The sequence below is a fragment of the Plectropomus leopardus genome, chromosome 8 (genome assembly GCF_026936395.1).
Source record: "Plectropomus leopardus strain MGB_pleo_1.0 chromosome 8, ASM2693639v1, whole genome shotgun sequence".
NCBI lineage: Eukaryota > Metazoa > Chordata > Actinopteri > Perciformes > Serranidae > Plectropomus > Plectropomus leopardus.
Genome location: NC_142183.1, coordinates 15,718,372 through 15,736,853, shown reverse-complemented (window position 1 = coordinate 15,736,853; position 18,482 = coordinate 15,718,372). Strand labels below are relative to the sequence as shown.

Here is an 18,482-nt window from a genome sequence, read left to right as displayed (position 1 = left end):
GACGGTCGCTTCTCTTTTGATCCAGTTATGCAACACAGCAGGCATGTACTTGTAATGTGAGAGCGTGTTATGTTCGCGGGGATAGTCGAGCCACTGCAGACACCCCCCCCCCAATAATATACTACAGGAGGAACATTAAGACCCTGGCTTAACTATTTCTACAAACGTCTGTAATGCATACTGGTGTGCTGAGGGGCCATTGAGTTTAACATTTCCTCCACGGCCCTCCTCCCATTTCCTACACGCAAAGATTTTTGTGTAATTACACTCCTTGATGGTGGGGCAAAGCAGTGTGTGGATATACACCCTTCACTTCTATTTCTCCCAGCTGAACGAGAGTTTAAGACTTGGTGATGCTCCAGTAAGCCACTGAGAGTCAGGGGGGCTCCTGCTGCAGCCTGTGTGCTCCGTTGTGGCTTCTTGTAGTCTTCAGTGCTGGCCCTCCATCAGAGGTCTGTGGACGCCCGGGCCCCGGCCCCTGAGAATACTCTCCAGGCAGTTTGCCCTGCACAAACCAGCACTCACCCTCCACTTCCTCCCCCCTGACAAATTCAACGACATGTCACACACCGCTTTAGGATGCCAGCAGAATTACTGGCAACAGATCTCAGGTCTCCAGTGGGGATGCAGGAAGTCAATCATTTGCCAGAGCTCGGCTCGTGTGTTTTGAGTAGTTAGGCATTGTGCACAAACAGATAAGTGTCCTTCACTGGGTTACAAAGGGGGCGCAGAGCTGAAAGCATGATTTGGTATGGAAGACAAAGGTCCCCTTCAACGAACCACATCGTTATTCAAGATGCTGCCTGATTGGTCTGGCATGCGAGACAACATGAACTGGACAAGAATGAGGCATTATAACCAGTATTTTGTAGCAGAAGGGAAATCTATACCGCCTTTCTGTCAGTTTTGATCTTAGTCTTTAGCTTAGCTTTGTGCCCATTCACTGATCCTGTTCCACCTCAATTTCAATGACCTTGGAGAGTTACTGGACATTTTAAGGCCTGGGTTTTGTACAAAGAGAAAGGACTATGGAGTGAAAGCATGCTACAACTCATGCCCCTTCACATTCCTGTCATAGTCCAACCTGAGAACTCAGCCGAGATCTAAAGCTCACAATATCCTTCCTATTGTTGTTACAGCATTACTGCAGCAAGTACACATGCAAAGAATTACAAAAGCACAGAGAAAAAAAAAAACTCTGCAGCCAAAGTAGCTGTAACCTACAATTTACTATTACAAATAAAGAGTAGTGCCATTCTGAGCACTGAAGTCTATTTAAATTAGAAAATAGCTTGCAAGCCAGCCAGCGCATAAATTCTGCTTTAGTCAGCATGAAACAGGACTTGTGGGTCAGAGTCCAAAGTGTGGGGTGGCACACAGATGTGACGTTCATGTGAAGCTGTGTGTTCACAGGTGAGGTCACAGTGTGAAACCACCACCACTGAGCTGACAAACACCTGTTTGACCACACCTCTGTGTCCCCACCTAAAGGTTTGGGTTACATAAGAACAGAAAAGCAAATGTTATAAGTACCTGAATGGATCCTGCTGCATATCAATTGCAACCTAAAGCTGCTATAGCTGGCCTCAACAGGGAAATTTAACAGAGAAATAACAAAAAAGGAGTGACAAAACGAAACAAATGCGGTTTCCAGGTATTGGAGTGGTTAAGTACAGTAAGGGTGAGGATATCACATGTCTCCCACGCTAACTTATTAGTTCCAAGGCTTTTCAAAAGACTTTGAAACCACAACTATTGCTTTTTAGTGTCTCGGATACAACGTACAGTCAGTGTGTGCAGTGTAACGTGACTACAGGAGTAAGACAACAGGTTACAGCTAGGAAGAGCAACAAACCAACTCGGTACAGTAGCAGTCAAAATAAACCTCACACCGCTTGTTCCGGTTTCAATGTGTCAATACTTTATGCAAGTGTTCTTCCTCGTCTCACCTCAATTAAACGAAACTGTGGTTATTATTTCGCCGGTTCCTTCTTCCAGTCATTAGGGAGTTCATGCGGCTTCTGCTCTGCTGCTGCTGTTGTAGTCGAGCCCATCCCCCATCCACACAAGCTGGTAGACAGATAAAAGTTTCCCCCCGTTTTCCACCTTCAGTTTTAACTCTTTCTTTTTTAAAAACTTTCCTCTGTTGTCGTGGTTTTCCGCTCACTGTCCTCTTTCCATGGACGCCCAGGTTTGTGTGCACGACCAGCGGGGCTCGGAGTTTGAACAGGGAAGGACAACAGCAGCTCGGTTTGCCCGCCTTGCAGTTGGCTCACTTCAGCCTGCTGCTGCTAACACAAGTGCCGCCCCTAAACCTGAATACTTCCTACAGCACTACAGGAGGAGCGCTGCCCTCATTAGCAGACAGAAGCTATCGCGCATCCACAGCCAACCCAGGTGGAGCGTTGCAACGTTAAAGAGGCGTTTCCTTGATTTAGTGCGATATTTTCTTAAAATTTGGGGGATTTAGAGAGAAAGGTTAAAGCATGGCTTATATGAAAGCAGCAGAGGCCGAGATATCCAAACGTTTTCACGAATATGGGCCCATTTGGTTCCAAAATCACTGGATCCTACATTTCCCATAATGCAACTCGAGCCTTTCGCTACCTTTCACGTCTTTTAAAGGGGAAATGCACTTTTTAAAAAAAAAAACAAAAAAAACTTCTTCACCTCAGACTCAAGGGGGTTTTCCATTTGCATTGGGTATTTGGAGTTCCTAGTAGGAAATTTTAACTGGGACCAGAGCTGAAAAATAAAGCCAACACAGAAGTGCCCAAAACTCACATCGATGTATTAAATCTGGATACAACCATGGAGGCGGGGCCCTGTTTATTCCTGTGAGAGCTGCCGAATGGTGCAAGAAAGCTCTTTTTCCTGGTGTAGAATCAGTGTAAAATACACAGATCTACTGGCCCATAGTGCATGCACACTAGAGATTTACAGCAACCACGTGTGCCCAAGCGGGAAACTTCAGCAAGCCAAACACGGGGCTTCAAAACTGGAGACCATAGGCCAATAGGTGGCCATTTCCACTGTTTTTACAGTCTATGACTGAAATGCCCCCTGAAGTTTTCAGACTCAGAAATTCTGGGGAACCTCACCAACTCTGACCTCAAATGCATTGGGGCTGCTCCGCGCATCAACGGTAGTGAAAGCTGTTGGTAAAATACTGTTTATAGCACTTCTGTCTTATTTGTTTCTCATTGAAATAGTCACACAGTCAAAGTCCTCACTCACAATCCAGTCCAACATCTATCTCTGGAAATGTTGCTACAGCACACAATGCAAAAATAAAGCTTAATGTGTTGTTATCAGCTTGTATTGTTAACAACATCTTGGTTTTCTGACTTGTACTGGAAGGTGGTCGATTCGGGTGTGATGTCACTCCCAGCTCTGACCTCCAACTTCTGAGGTAAATGTAATGCAGCATTAGATAAGATACCCCTGTATATGTTAAATAAAGCTACTACTGGCTTAGCATTAAGACTGGGAATAAAGGGAAACAACTAGTGTGGCTCTGATGGTAGTGATAAAAGAAAAATGCCTATAGCATGTCAGGACTCAGGACACACGTTATCTTGTTTATCTTGTTTTAATTAGTTAAAAAAAATTGAGTGTAAAAACCAATATGTCGTGGTTTTACAGGGAGGTTATGTGCCAGACTATTTCCTGGAGTCTGGTCGCCAGTGTGAGTTTGCCAGGCAACCAGTGGAGACGCCAAAGTGACTCAGTGTTTTTACACTGTGATTTTTGTCCGAATTAAACAAACAATAAACAACCTTTGGAAACAGCCAGGTTAGCAGTGTCCTGTTCCCTGTCTTTGTGCTAAGCTAAGCTAACCAGCTTCTGGTGCTGCCTATATATTTACCATAAATATCAAACTATTTCTTTCAACTTGATGTCCCTAATTTCTAAATATTCTGTTATACAATTTAGTCACCAAGCCCAAATTGAGATAACTCTTCAGAGTTATAGAGCACATTTTATCCATCTGATTAGAATTAGTAAAATCAGTGTAGTGTCCCTTTAATGCACCTCAATAAAAAGACTAGATTACCAACCACACAAACCTGAAGGGTTCTCAGAATCTCAATGTCACTGTACTGTCACTGTCAGCTGGCTTTGGTAATTTTATTCACTGGTAGTTTGATGGGGAATTTGCACCACCAAAGTACAGTGTCAAATAAGGTGCCATTGAAACTCGATCAAACTGCAATGTTTAATATCACAGCCATCAAAGCATAAAACATACATTAGATTATTTCTGGGTGTTATTCTGTTTTTTTGGGTTTGAATTTGTCATTTTTCATCTGCTGAAATCCTTTTTAACCATATTTGGCACATGGAGAAAATGCACACTATTTCCACTAGGTGGACTGTCACAGTCAATGTTGCTGAAAATCAATGATCCCAGGCTGTGATAATCAAAACAAAAAAATCCACTTTACATGTAGAGTACATACATTGAAAATAATACATTTTGCGTGTGTGTGTGAAAAAAAAATGAAAAAAATGAACTCCATAGAAGTAGAAAATAATATTAATGTATAATTTTTTAAAGCTTGATTTTGAAAAGCACATTTTGTGCGCAGAGCGATATGAGTGTGATTGATCAAGGGTTGATTACGTTTATATTGTGCTCATATTTTAATCAAATTGTTATTTATCAAAATACCACAAAAGGAAATAATGAAGTGTCATTCAAGCATATAAATAAAGGTTGTAACTTGGAGGTGATGTTGCACAGATGGCAATATTTGGTGTTCAGCAGGGGCTGAATAGCAAAACAATCCAACCTAACCTGTTATTCTGGCTCAACAATAATGTGGGTTGTTTGATGATAACTCTTTCCAATACAACCCATCAAAATTTGATCTCACTGACCTATTTTTTGGCACAATATCATGAAGTATTCACATGTGACATGAGACAGTGCGGCCTCACCTTCAGGCCTGTACTGAGCTATGATGGTGACAGTCTGTCCGGCTCTCTTCAGCGCTGCAGCCGCCTGCTCATGTGTGGCGTTCCTCAGGTTCACTCCATTCACCTGCAACAAAGCAGGCGGACAAAAAGAATCTTTCAGCAAAGAAAACCCAGAATAGATCTAAGAGGTGTGTCGCCTGTCTAATTGTAAAAATCTGCAGTAGAAACAAGTCAAGCTGGATGAGGCTGAGCTTTTAAAAAGAGATAGGATCTGCCCTTATCATGTAAAAATCTAGTTATGAGTTTGTTTTAAAATTGTGACTTTGTCTTAATTGAATGACCTTCAAAATCAAAACGTCACAGTAAAGACACTTATTAACCCTTATATTTAAGACTACAAGCAGCACTGAAATAAGACAGGTGTATATTTAGAGCAACACTGGATTCTGAAAAGGTTAAGAGTTATGAAATACAAGTCAGGGGATTTAAATATGTAATTTATTGGATACTTTATTGATTCACAAAATTCTCTTGTCTGGCAGAGCGCAGCTAAGCTCCCTCAAAGTTGTAATGGATTTAATGTCTTGCCCAAGGACATTTCAGCGGGGCAAATGTTTGCTGGATTTCTGAACACTCAGCCACCTTAATTTTAGCATCATTATTCTGAAACTTGTTGTCGATGTGGGTAAACAGAAAATCTGAGGTTGAGATGCTGACCGAGAGAATCCTGTCGCCCCTCCTCAGCTCGCCGCTCAGGTCAGCCGGCCCTCCTGCCAGGATGAAGGAGACGAAGATGCCTTCTCCATCTTCTCCGCCAACGATGTTGAAGCCCAGGCCTGTGGAGCCCTTGTGCAGCAACACCTTCCTCGGCTCCCTGCCAAAGAGAGTGACAGGGTCAGGGTGAAGGGCAGGACAGAGAGCATAAAAGAGATGGACAGAAAGAGAGATATGACCAGAGCTAAAATATACACAGATGCTGTTTCAAACAACAGCCATCTTCTAGAGTATGATGCCAAAATGTCCTGTGCTGCAAACTGTAGCCTACAGATGGTTTTATACATCCACTGTGTGTATGTCTGGAATTGAGAGCTGTAAAGGAGCTGTGTTAGATTTAGGGGGATTTAGTAACATCTACAGGTGAGGATTGCTGATTGAAACCAGCTGAAACTTCTCCAGGTTAGGATTCCTTCAGTGTTAATTGTTCAGGAGGTTTTTATCAGGAGCTGAATTATCTGCAGAGGTTTCTTCTTCTCCAAAACCAACAAACCAGGTGATTAAACCAGTAAAACACGGAATAGAGCAATTTTCAAGTAAAAAATCGGATTTTTTCCCATGCTGCTAGTCCAGCACCTGCTAATGTGTGCTGATAACATAATGTGAGCTCTGATCCCGACATTCAGGATGTTTTTACCATGAGCCAAATTATCTGCAGTGGTCTCTTCCTCTGCATAACAAACAGACCCAGCGATTTTAACCAGTAAAAAGACTTTCAAATCAGTGTTTTCATAGACATAATTTGACATGTCAGAGACTGGCCGCTAACCCAGCACCTGCTCACCTTTTCTCTGATAACTTAAGATCCAGACGTTCAGGAGGTTTTTTTTTTATCTGCAAAGGTCTCTTTATGTCCACAGTTATGAGTTAAAAAAATCTGTGTTTTTCTGACACTTAACTCTGCAAGGGGGCTGCTAAATACGGCGGCAAACGCAAAAACGAGAAAAGCCCTGTGCAGAGCCACTGTCCTGTTTGTCCTGTCCTGTTTTTGGCTACTGTAGAAACGTAGCGGAGCCACACAGTGATCTCTGTGGACAAGGACCTGCTCCCTGTGTAGGTATAAACATCTGATTCTAAAAATCTTATTTTTAGGTGATTATAAACTAAAGAAAACACACTTATTATATTATATTCCATTTCTGCCAATATATCCCCCTGAATCCTACACAAGACCTTTAAATACATCTTTAAAATAAATTATCTACAGGACCATTCACCAGCAGAACACAATAATTAACCATTTAGTGTCACACTGCTAATAAAGATAATGTGAATTACACTGATAACACTGCAAACAGTTTTGCAATAGACACAGTGAATGCAATAAAACAAGCAGAATCACGTTTGGCAGCAAATGCACATTATCTCCTGGCTATAGGACTCTCTGCTTTGCATGGCAGTCTCATGGACACGTACACACGTGTACACATTTAAACACCCACTCATATTAATGTACACAGACACAATGAGCCACCTCCTGCTCGACAGACCCGCTCTGCTTCAGCTTTAGCCACTATGACTCATCCTCCAGCAGGCTATTCAGACTGCCTCAGTTTAAGATGCGAGAGAGGCCAAACCACCGCTATGGTCCTGCAAAAGCCCTCTGAGAACACACTTCACACAAGCACAAACACACTCTAGGAAGCACAGCGTTGGTTCTTACACACGCTCACACATACTTTATACACAAATGCACACATAGACATACATGCACGCACACACAGAGCTGCACACAGTTTCCTCTCAAACACTGCATGGTTCCCATTAGTGGTCTTCTCTCGCAGTACTCAGCCTGCGGTCTACAGGAACAATTCCTACTCAATCCCTAATGGCTGCGCTCTAACTTGCTGTTAAGACCATTTTCCTATCGATGGCAGCCGAGGCAGCATTCCAGACTTTCAGAATCATACCCACGACTGGCTGGAAAAAGCGTTGATTACTCCACTAAAAGACATTAAGAGCATCGGAAAGTCCTAGATTGTAAAACGGTGCCTACAGAAAGACTCCAGGGAGCTTAACCAAAGTGTATTCATTGGACATTAACTGAACTTTGATGCAGATGATATTTTGTAAGACCACTAAAAAGACTGATATGGACATAGTGAGTCGTCACAAGTAGTGTTGCTACAAGCCGCATATTCAATTTGATTGTACTGACAAAGCTTAAAACTTTATTTTCCCTCAGTCTTTTAGATCTTTTTAGTACCAGAGATGAAAAGCTAAAGAATAAAAAAAACATGACAAGTGGCAAATGCTTTTAAATATGCCAAAACAAGTGATTTTCCTTTAAACAAGTCAAGCTTAAAATAACCTCCCTTTCCATCTTGAGCTTTTCGTTCCAGCTCCACGAGGCACACAGATCTCCATGGTTACCTTAGGATCCGGAAATGGTGCTTGCTTCTGAAAGAGCATTTCCTAACCGTGCGCTCAGGCAGGCTCCTCACCAGCGACATGGAAGATGAGATGTTGACCGTGAACATGGTGGTTATGCGGCTATGGCACATCGCCCTCACTTCTCGACCTCCCTTCCTGTCCAATTTTAGATGCTCCTGTGTTCTGGGCCTGGTGTTCCCTATCTCATCCTTGTGTGCTGTGATGGGAAGCAGCTCCTCTTTGGGGCTGTCACAAAAGCTCTTTCCCCATCATCACCAGCAAGGCGAGACTTAACACTTAACCCTAACGCTCCCACACAAATCATCTTCGTGCAACTCTACAAGAAGAGGCCCAAAATCACCCCTCGCTCACATCTGGAGTCACCAGGACTGCATGACATCGAGAGCATCAGGACTCTGCAGATGTGTTGAACTGGCGGTTATCCAAGTTTGATCCCCTTTTCACACCCTCCTGTCCCCTCGTCTCTGCTGCTTTGTGTCCAGCCCCCCTCTGATGCAGCACACCAGCATTCCTGTCTGTCAGCCCAGGCCCTCTGGAGAATAGGCAGACAGATTCCCAGAAGCTCCTTGCTAATTTGTCAAAGTGTAAACAAACTGAGGAGCTCATGAACTGACTTTCACGACTTTTGTGCTGACGCCCTCATACTTTGTGACCTGGCTCACAGGAAAATAACGCACAGACTACTGTGGAATATTTGGACACATGAGGGCAATGTCTCTTTGCAATCCTACAGTCAGTGCAATATGCATGTGTGTGTTTCTGCATGCTCCATTCATCCGTAGGATGTGCACTGCCTGGACACTGTCATGAAGAATGGGAAAGAATTCCTACGGTTTTAAAAGCACGGATCACGTCCTCCCTCCCTATCACAAGACCTGCCTCCCCTCCCTCCTCCCCTTTGCTTTTCATCCATGCCAAGAATGTAAACAGTCACAGAGTGGTAAAAAACCTTTCTCTCTGCTCAGCCATTTCTCCTGTGACTCTTTTCACCAATTCAGAACCCCCCCTGCCAATGCCACCGCTATATTTTCTCCTGTCTGCTTCAGTGTTTTGGCTGAGGCGGCCGCAGCTCAATCCTAAATCTGTGAATGGATATCTGGGCTGCAGGGTTCAGCAGGTCATGCTGCCCTGGACTCAGCCCAGTAATTGGCTCTGCTTGGCTGATTAATGGTGGACGCTACAGATGGACGCCATTTTCCACCGACAGACACTACCTCTCGCAGCACTTTTATCTCCCCCTGTTCCCCTGAATGGATCAGCTTATGTAAAGAGGCGTGTACTGATAAAAATTAAAATGCTGCATTGTATTTATTTTCACTGCTGAAATTTCACCCACAGATTTGCTGCCTCTTCTTCATGCCCTGCTATTTTCTTCTCATTTGACATGGGGAGAAATGTATTCACTGCTAAGGTGATAGACAGTTTAAGATATTCCATGCCTCGCACTGTGACTAAGAATAAAATTGGAGCGATGAATGATTAACACCTAAGACAAGTTCTCAGTTGAATCTCCTGTCTTTTATTTCAAACTCCTCTTTGTGCTTTTGCAGCTCTATAAAAACTCTTCATAGAGAAGTCTTCCTTGCTACTGACGGCTGAATTCTTGCGCCGACCAGTCAAAGGTTTTGTTTGTGTGTGCGCATGAGACACATAATGTTACTGATTAGCTTACCTGCTGCTGCAGTCCTCTGTATTTACATAAGCTGTGCCTGGACAAAGCAGCCTTACTGGAAGCATTGTTATGTATATCTAACAACTGCAGCCCCGATAGGAGCAGCAGAGGGGAGCTGCTTGTTTAGTGATTCTGCACACTGTCACCACCGCACACAAGCATGTTTACACCAAACATGCATATTTAAACACAGAGGTTTTATCTCTTATCGAGTCCAGTGTGGACAGAGACAAGGATGCACTGTCATATCTACAGAAGAAGGGGGTAATATCAGATGGAGGAGGGGGAGGATGTGTCTGCGATGACACCACTGAGGGGGATGTGCAGATGGGCAGAGGGCCGATACAAGCTCTGACTCATTCCTCACAACCAGCCTGCTCCACTTCTGCGGAAGCCTGTGCTTACTACAGCATCCATCTAAAATAACCACTCCCGGATGGAGCCAATGGGGGAGCTGCTGGTGCTGGAGGGAGGTGTCTGCTATGTGTCTGTCAGTGTGATGGAGCTGGATGCTCATCTGCTGTGATTGGGATCAAGTCGCTTGTCGGCCATGATGTCCTCTGAGACACTCTTTTCTGATTATGCGGCGGACATGGCACACAATCCCACTAGGCGAACAGGTGCACGCATGGTCGCGGTATGTAGAGCGTTCTCATTTGCACCGCTGATTTATGGGATTTACGGTGTTCAGGATGTATACCCTAAGGTATGAGCAAATACACTGTAAAATCTGACAAGTTGATCTTACTTAGAAAAATCTAGGACACCGATGGCTTAGAGAAAGCTAAGAAAAAAAAAACTAGTCTCACATTAAGTTCATTTTATATCAATTTGTTCGGTTTACTTAATATTTTGTATTAACTTCATTTTGTGAAGTCAAATTAAAAATGATAAGTAAAATTAACTTGTTAACAAGCTAGTCTGACTTAACTGAACGGTTGTGTTTACGCGGTGTATTTAGGAAACTTATCACATTTGATGAATTAATTGATTGAGTACACTAAAGAATTATTAGTTCACAGAATTTTTTTATATTTTAACAAAATCTTGAGCATCTTGTGACAGAAATTATATAATCAAAACAAATCAACTTAAAGCCTCATTAAAATAAGAATAAAAATAAAAAATAGATTTTTTTTGTTGATTTTTGGTTTTAAGATTTCTATAGGACTCCATGTTATGCTGTTTTATCACAAATATCAATACTCAATTGAGCTTCAGCCAACTTGCAAAATACATAAAACTGTTAAGTCGACTAACTTGGGTTACTTAAGTTGCAATCACTAAAACAGAACATGTTCATTTCACCTGTCATATTTAAGTTGCAACAATGTCACAAAATTAAGTAATAACAACTGAAATTTAAGTAAAATTCACAAATAAGTATGAAATAAACATAAATCAAAACTAATAGTTATATTTACTTAACTTTATCAAGGCAATCGGTTTCCTAGACTTATAAAAGCAAGCTTGTGAGTTTACAGTGTATTGCAGTGTACAGTATGTGTGTGTGATTGGTGCTGGCAGCATGGGTGATGAGAGGGGTAAGACCTGAGTGCATGGCCTGGTTTTCTCCATGTGCAGATGAATCATGACAGCTGCAGGACTGTCTGCTGTTACTGGTCCGCTGGCCCACACCAGATCAGACTCTTACTCCCCCGTTACATTTATGGCAACAGCAAGACTCCGTGTTTATATTTACATACATGGAGCAGCAGGCAAAACATTCCATCGCCGCAAAGCAGAATATTTGTGCTGGGCGGCTGCCGTCAGCCCTCCCATCCTCATGAACTGTCCTTCTTTTTAATACCTGCCATTAGTTACAGCCACACCACAGTCTGTCATTTTCTCTCTCATACACACACATGCAGGAAAACACACATTGGCAACAACACATGGTATTTATGCCATACAACATAAGATACTGTATGTCCAACACAAATGCATTACATAAAAGCGATGGTTCACACACAGAAACGCCGGGGCATTCATCCATGAGGTGAAGCATGATGGGCAAGCAATGTGGATGTAATGTAACAAATAACAGAAACACAACTAAAACACCAGACAGGAGGCCTTTTGCACATTTGGTAATGCCAAACACATTGCCATAAATATCATGTATATTATTGTCCTCACTCAGCAGTAACCACCAGTAAAAGTAGCTTGGCCCGAGATAGAGGCTTAGTTTTTTTCGATGCCTCCTGACAGATGGAATTGAGCAGCTTGTGGGAGCGTGAAGCCCTTTCGGCTGCACTCCCCGCGGAGATGTGTTTGCGAAGAGCAGGTATGACTCCATTTTAAACCGCGATAAACAGGGCCCTATTGTTTTTAGATTCAAAGATGTGAGCAGATTAGTAGAAAATTGATGGACAAATTATGACTATGGGGTAGACCTTTGAAATGATGAAAAGTAGAGCAGAAAAACAAAAACAACCCCAAAAAGGGCAAGAAATAATAAGCCAATGTCCTATGAAATGTTTTAGCTCTGCAGTCAATTTGCTTTGATAGTGTTTCATTTTTTAGCGCAGTGCGTGTGAAATCAGTAAAGATTAAGCAGCTGCACATGAGTCAAATAGTGAGCGTGTCATACAAACATAAAAAGCAGCAACATACAGCATACAAAGCAGGAAAGTAGACATAAGGTGTGGGAAACATTTACATGCAAACCTAGAGACATAAAGAAGAAGTTGCCATATCTCTCCTCTCCATCTTCTGCTTGTGTAATTTGTGCACAAATGTGTCACAACATAGCACTGGTGAGGCTGTAGTCGCCTGCTCGCCCTGCCCTGTCTGACGCCAGATCCAGATGCTAAGCTACACAGAGGAGGGTTGGTTAGCAAGGCGGGATGGACTAGGTTAGTACCTGCTAGAGAAGGGGAGTGGACCTTGGCACAAGGGAGCAGGGGAAGGACAGAAGCCTCTGTAGAGGGCCTGGGGCACCTTCATGTCCCCAGGTTTGTGGATGACACTGTAAATAGGTTCAGCCCTGCTGTGGGGTACAGGAATCACAGTGAACGGGACAAGTGTAGGACACAAATAAAGCACACATACCAACAAGGATGCGACAAATGCACATACAAGTCATGTAGACAGCTTGTACAAGGACATTACAGGGGCCACATAACGAACACTCATCCAGTAACACATTCGCTCCACGACACACGGACACGCATAAACGCCCGCATGCAGTCACGCACACACAGTGGGGAATAAAGCCTCCTCCCCCCGAGCTGTGGGTTAAGATGACTCAAGGCCTTGTGGGGCACTCCAATCAAGCCTCTATGAATGCTACTTCTGATCCAGTACTTGGATAGGAGGTCAAAGGTTAAAACACAGTCATAACAAGTACAAGAAGTGACAAGAGGCCTCTCTGCAAAGTATGTGGTCAGCACACAGCCACCACACACTGTCAAGCTATAATACAGTCTGCACCACCAGGGCTGTGATGAACTTACATTTGTAAACAAAGCATTGTTTTTGCCTCAGGAAACACTTCATGAGGGCAATTCTGTGCGTACATGTGTCGTTAAAATAAACCACACCACCTTATACGACACCTAAGACTGCAACACAATGGAGGCAAAGAGAACCCATGCAAAACTAAAAATTAGATTCAAAAACTGCCATTTAATTGTTCGCAATTTGTCTTTGCTCACTACAACGACAGCAAAAACACAACATGGCCCTTAGCTGATATCCACAAGCGGTCTACTGTATGTGCTGTGAACATTCAGGTCTACACTCATAGAGCCTGTATGAGTGTAACGTATGAGAAGAGGGTCATTCATGGAGAACCCGGTCTGCGACCTACCTCGTGAAGTCTTCCTCCCCCAGCATGTGGCGGGGGACTGGCGAGTACCTGGACGGGGTGACCTGGGGCGGCGGGTACACTGGCTTGGGCTCCATTGCCCCCATGTAGTTGTGGCTGACGTGGTTGTCCACCATGGTGGGGAAGGCTGGAGGGAGGGCCAGGCCAGTAGGGGGAAAGAAAGAATGATTACAACACAGGCACAACAGAAACGCTGCGTAAGATGCAAGCAAACTATGAATAAAGGTGGCCAGATTATCTAAACCACTATTTATAAAGCCCATTATCACAAAACACAGTTTCCTTCAGAGGGCTTTACAGCATACAACATCCCTCTATCCTTAGACCCTCACATCGCCTAAGGAAAAACTGCCCAAAAAAACCCCTGTAACGGGGGGAAAAAATGGAAGAGATCTCAGGAAGAGCGGCTGGGGTGGGATCCCTCGACAGACGTGCAATAGATTTTGTAAATAACGAATAAATTACAATTAAAAAAAATGTCAGTAATAGTTCCGAAGTGCACAGAAAAAACTGCATGCACACAACTACACCAAGTACAGCGGGTCAGATTTGAACCAGAAAAGTTGATGTGGTGCTGTCGATGTTTCATCTGACAGTTTGGGTTATAATTTTGGCATTGCCTTCATTTTCTCTTTCCAATAAATTTGCCCAATCTGTGTTTAAACTTGTCATATTGTCCGGATGCTTGTCATTTTTGCTCTTCCTTTTTAGCAATGAGCCCTAAAAACCTGCAAATCTGTAAGCATTTCAGTACCTCCGGTTCCGTTGTCTCAAAGTGGATGGTTTTTTTTTTTAATGGGTTTTTTTTTAGAGGCCTAAAATGAGGTCTTTTGTTAACATAAGCTTAAGAGACTTTCACGTTTTGTTCTATGAAATGAAATACATCAGTAAATACCCCAAGCTTTTATGTGTCTTAAAAAAGGCGGTTGCTAACAAGTGGCTAAAGGAGACTACAGAAGGTCATCACGTTGAACCGTGCTGAACACGGCTTAACAGCCTTGTAGTGGAGGCGACACGAACGTAGTGTATTTTGTTTTAGGCTAGCAGTAGCTTTGTAATTCTGGTGAGTGCATTTAGGCTTCAAAAATCCTAAAAAGTGGTGTTTATTTGGGAAGATAATCATGCTGACCAAAATGTGTATCATAGACATTTGTTAACCACAGAGCTTATTTTCTGCAATAATCCAAAATCCAATGAAAAAGTCTCATAGGCTTTTTGACGCGGCTTCCAGGTTTACCTACAGAAAAACATCAACCCTAAGTTTGTCGCAATTAGATTTGAACAACGTTTATTGGCAACATGAATGGGTACCAAAGCCAAAAGGTTAGGACCCGGATTGTATGGAACCAGAGTCTCCCAAAATAGCATTCAGGATATTGGGTTTTTATACGTGCATGATCATCTCTTGGATGTATGAGCAGAGATGTTTCAATAATCTGGACCTAATGTTGTTTTAAATTTGTCTATTGTCTATCACCTTTTCTAAACAGTTGGTTTAGTCATGGACTCAAAAGACACAATCGCAAGCATGGAAAACCTTTTCTCTGAATTTACATTCTTGATGGAAGCCGTTGAGCATGATAAAACAAGCGTTTCAAATCCAGATCATCTGACCACGGGGTTATACTGTCAGAGCGGGGTTAAGTCTGCATTAAGAGTTCACTTAAACCCTTACAACTGCAAACATTCAGAACATACAAAACAGCCCTCAATAGTCCCCCTCTAATACTAAATCACTGTTCTGTGGAAATTTGAGAAGCTGCAGCTCAAGATCGTGGGCTCTCATGAGCAGGTGGGATGTGAGAAACCATCCACACTCAGTGGGAGGCAGAGAACTGCGCTTGTTGTTGCTGTGGGTAGGATTTTGTGTGTGTGTGTGTGTGTGTGTGTGTGTGTGTGTGTGTGTGTGTGTGTGTGTGTGTGTGTGTGTGTGTGTGCGCGCAAGCATTCACTACATTCACTATGTGGGTGTATGGGCATAGCAGTTTTGGGGAGAGAACAGTGATCCAACACTAACATTCAACATCTCTGATGAAGATAAAAAGATGATTCTCAGTGCAAAACGTACTAACATGGACCCTGACTTCTAAATCACCCTTTACCATAAAAAACATTTTATATAAATAAACCTGATCTAGTTTTAAAGCTGGCTGCTATGAGGATTACTGCACTGATTTCTCACCTGGGGCACTTGTGCCCAAGCGGGTACTTCTGCAGTTGCCTCGGGGTATGTGGAAAGATTTTAAGGTAACTCAAATAATTTGAAAAGAGATAAATTACAATTTGATTAAAAGATTATATCCAAATGTTAAGTCTGCAACACCTTAAAAAGTTATATTGCAGTTATTTTATTCATTTTAATTTTAGTTTATTGAGTTAGAAATAAATACCCTAAACAGTTCAAATAATTAGGGACTGTTTGTTATTCATGAGAGGGGAGGAGGTGGTGCAAAATGGTGGACGCAATTAAAATAATTTTTAAGCACTGAGGAGGGAGTTATGCTTTTTTTGATGTGGTTTGGAAGAGGGACAGTTTTTCTTTAAAAATTTCCCAAATCACACAATTTATCATAGCTAGATCTGTAAAATATGGTTATTAATGGTGGATGGAGTTTCATTCAATTTCCCCAAGCTACTTAGGGCGGCTCAAGTAAAAAATATTTGTAAAATATATTTATAAAAAAGAAAGTCACACCTCAGCCACCCCCCTGCTCTGGTAAGTAAAGTACAGTCCCTTACCTAAAAGTAATGTATAAATTGTGTAAATTGTGGAAATAGTCAGACTGACTAAACAATTCAAATAATGAACTTAAAGTAATGGATAAACGCTCAAAATAGTTATCTTAAAGTATTGGCTGATAGTTTACACTGTTAGCTTAAAGTAATGAATAACTGGTTGAAATAGTTTGCAAAAAGTAATGCATAATGGTCAAAAACAGTTAACTGACAATGATGAATAAACAGCTAAAATAGTTATTTCAAAGTTATGGATAAATGGTTGAAATAGTTTGCTGAAGTAATGAATAAATGAATAAAACTCATTGCCATAGTGGTGGCAGCTGATCAGACCAAACAAAATATTGACAATTCAATTGTATGGATTTTCGAGCGTACATCGGGAATCTTTGAAGCCCTACATGAGTTCATCTGACAGGTCTGTTGGGTAACCCAGACCAAAGAGGTTGGTGATCTCTGAATTAGTGAATATAAAATGTGGTTTCTGACACTGGCAGTGTGTGAACAGTGTTTGCAACACAACCAGGAGGACTGGAACAACAAGAAGAGGTAGATACGTACTGCTGGAGTAGTCTGGAGGCGCGTACATGTCGTTGAGATGCACAGGTCCAGGCTTGGCCACCTTGAGGTAAACCATATCGGAGGTGTTCTTCAGCGCAGCCACTGCCTCCTCATGACGCACATCCTGTAGCACGATGTTGTTCACCTGATGATTGTCGAGAGAAGACAGGAGGAAAAAAAATCCTTGTATCAACACTTGAACACCTCGTGTCTTTGCTGCACTGTGACAGCAACACGCATCACAGCAGCCATCACACCAGCCAACACAATAATGAATCATAGCTTGGAGGTATTATGAGATTTCAGTACATTTCAACAGCAGAGTGAAAGGTTGGTGTGCTGCGCAGCGTTAACAGAGGTCAAAAGCAGTAGGTAGAGGTTCTTAAAGATGCTCTGAATTTCTGCAGTTTCTCTTTTTTAAGATCCAATTCCCTGGAAATATACTGTCAGTCAAAAGTTTTTAAACACATCATATATTATATCAGCTTTTGGTTAAATCTTAAGCAATGTGCTTTATGTAAATAACGCATAGTACAGTATGTGTGAAATGAGAACTGGCTAAGATTTTAGATTACTGCAAATATCCTGGATCTTGATCACTTTAATTAAACACCTGGTGCACACTGAAGTTGCAACCATAATGTAAATTTCTGTCTGTCAATTGTCTCTTTGCGGTCTTTTTAGCGTCTAGATGCCTTTTTGTAACGTGAGACAGAACAAATATCTTAGACGGCTTTTCATTTCTTAGAGGAGTATCATCTCTTTTATCTGTGAACTGGCATTTGACTGTCTGAGTTTGTGTTTTGTTAACTGTCAAGTTTCTAATGGGATTCTTAATTTGAGTGGTTTTTTTCACTTTTTAAAATGTATTCATCTATTTTTTAAATAATAGCAGTTTGCAATCAAATAAGGTCTTAAAAAAACACATGAAGAAAAAACATTAAACAAAAAGTTAAAAGTTGAGTAAATGATAAGAGTGGGTATCTTTGGTTTCATTTTTCATAATTTAATATGTGTTGCACTGGAGAGGTCAAGTCTATATGCAGCATGTTAAAAACAGGTAGTAGGTTGACTATGGCTACTCAATTTAAAATGTAGTGTTTGTAATTTCCTATATACGTAACTAAAAGTACAAAGTATGTCTCAAAGTTTTAATGAAATTTAAAAAGTGTGAAAAAACTTTTATCTGATGTATTAGCATGTCTGTAAATGCATGTAGAGCTTGGTGATGCAGCCATAGAAATTGCAGCCAGTTGATGCAACAATTAAAAACACCCATCAGATGGGCATGCATGTAAGAAATTACATTACTTTAAAGTTTAAAGTCTGGGGTTATTAAAATGGAGCTGCATGAGTTACTTATGCATATTCAATGTATTACATACAGTAGCTGGCAATCGTCATGCTCCAGGTTTGCAGAAACAGATGGGGTGCGCACCCCACACAGCTCAGTATTACCCTGCTGTATAGAGGGGTTGATATCAAAACGTGTTTTAGCCACTTTAAAAAACACCTAACTAAAAATTTTCTATCTCAGTCTTAGTGGACGCTGTATTTTCAATGTGAAGCTTTGTTTCAGTCGGACCGTGT

General features: G+C 41.9%; 1 protein-coding gene across 8 annotated transcripts in view; it reads right to left on the bottom strand.

Annotated features, from left to right (window-relative positions):
• The window catches only part of dlg3 (discs, large homolog 3 (Drosophila)), a 107,289-nt gene that overhangs the window by 22,014 nt on the left and 66,793 nt on the right, over positions 1-18,482 (bottom strand). For 6 of the 8 annotated variants that reach the window (XM_088080965.1, XM_042492724.2, XM_042492727.2 and 3 more), the window contains 4 exons: positions 16,893-17,037; positions 13,578-13,740; positions 5,641-5,797; positions 4,945-5,047 (listed from right to left, as the gene is read on the bottom strand). In XM_088080965.1, coding sequence (XP_087937091.1) covers positions 4,945-5,047; positions 5,641-5,797; positions 13,578-13,740; positions 16,893-17,037 — 568 coding nt within the window. The remainder of the gene's footprint in view (positions 1-4,944; positions 5,048-5,640; positions 5,798-13,577; positions 13,741-16,892; positions 17,038-18,482) is intronic. The other 2 variants (XM_042492725.2, XM_042492728.2) reach the window with 1 other exon arrangement.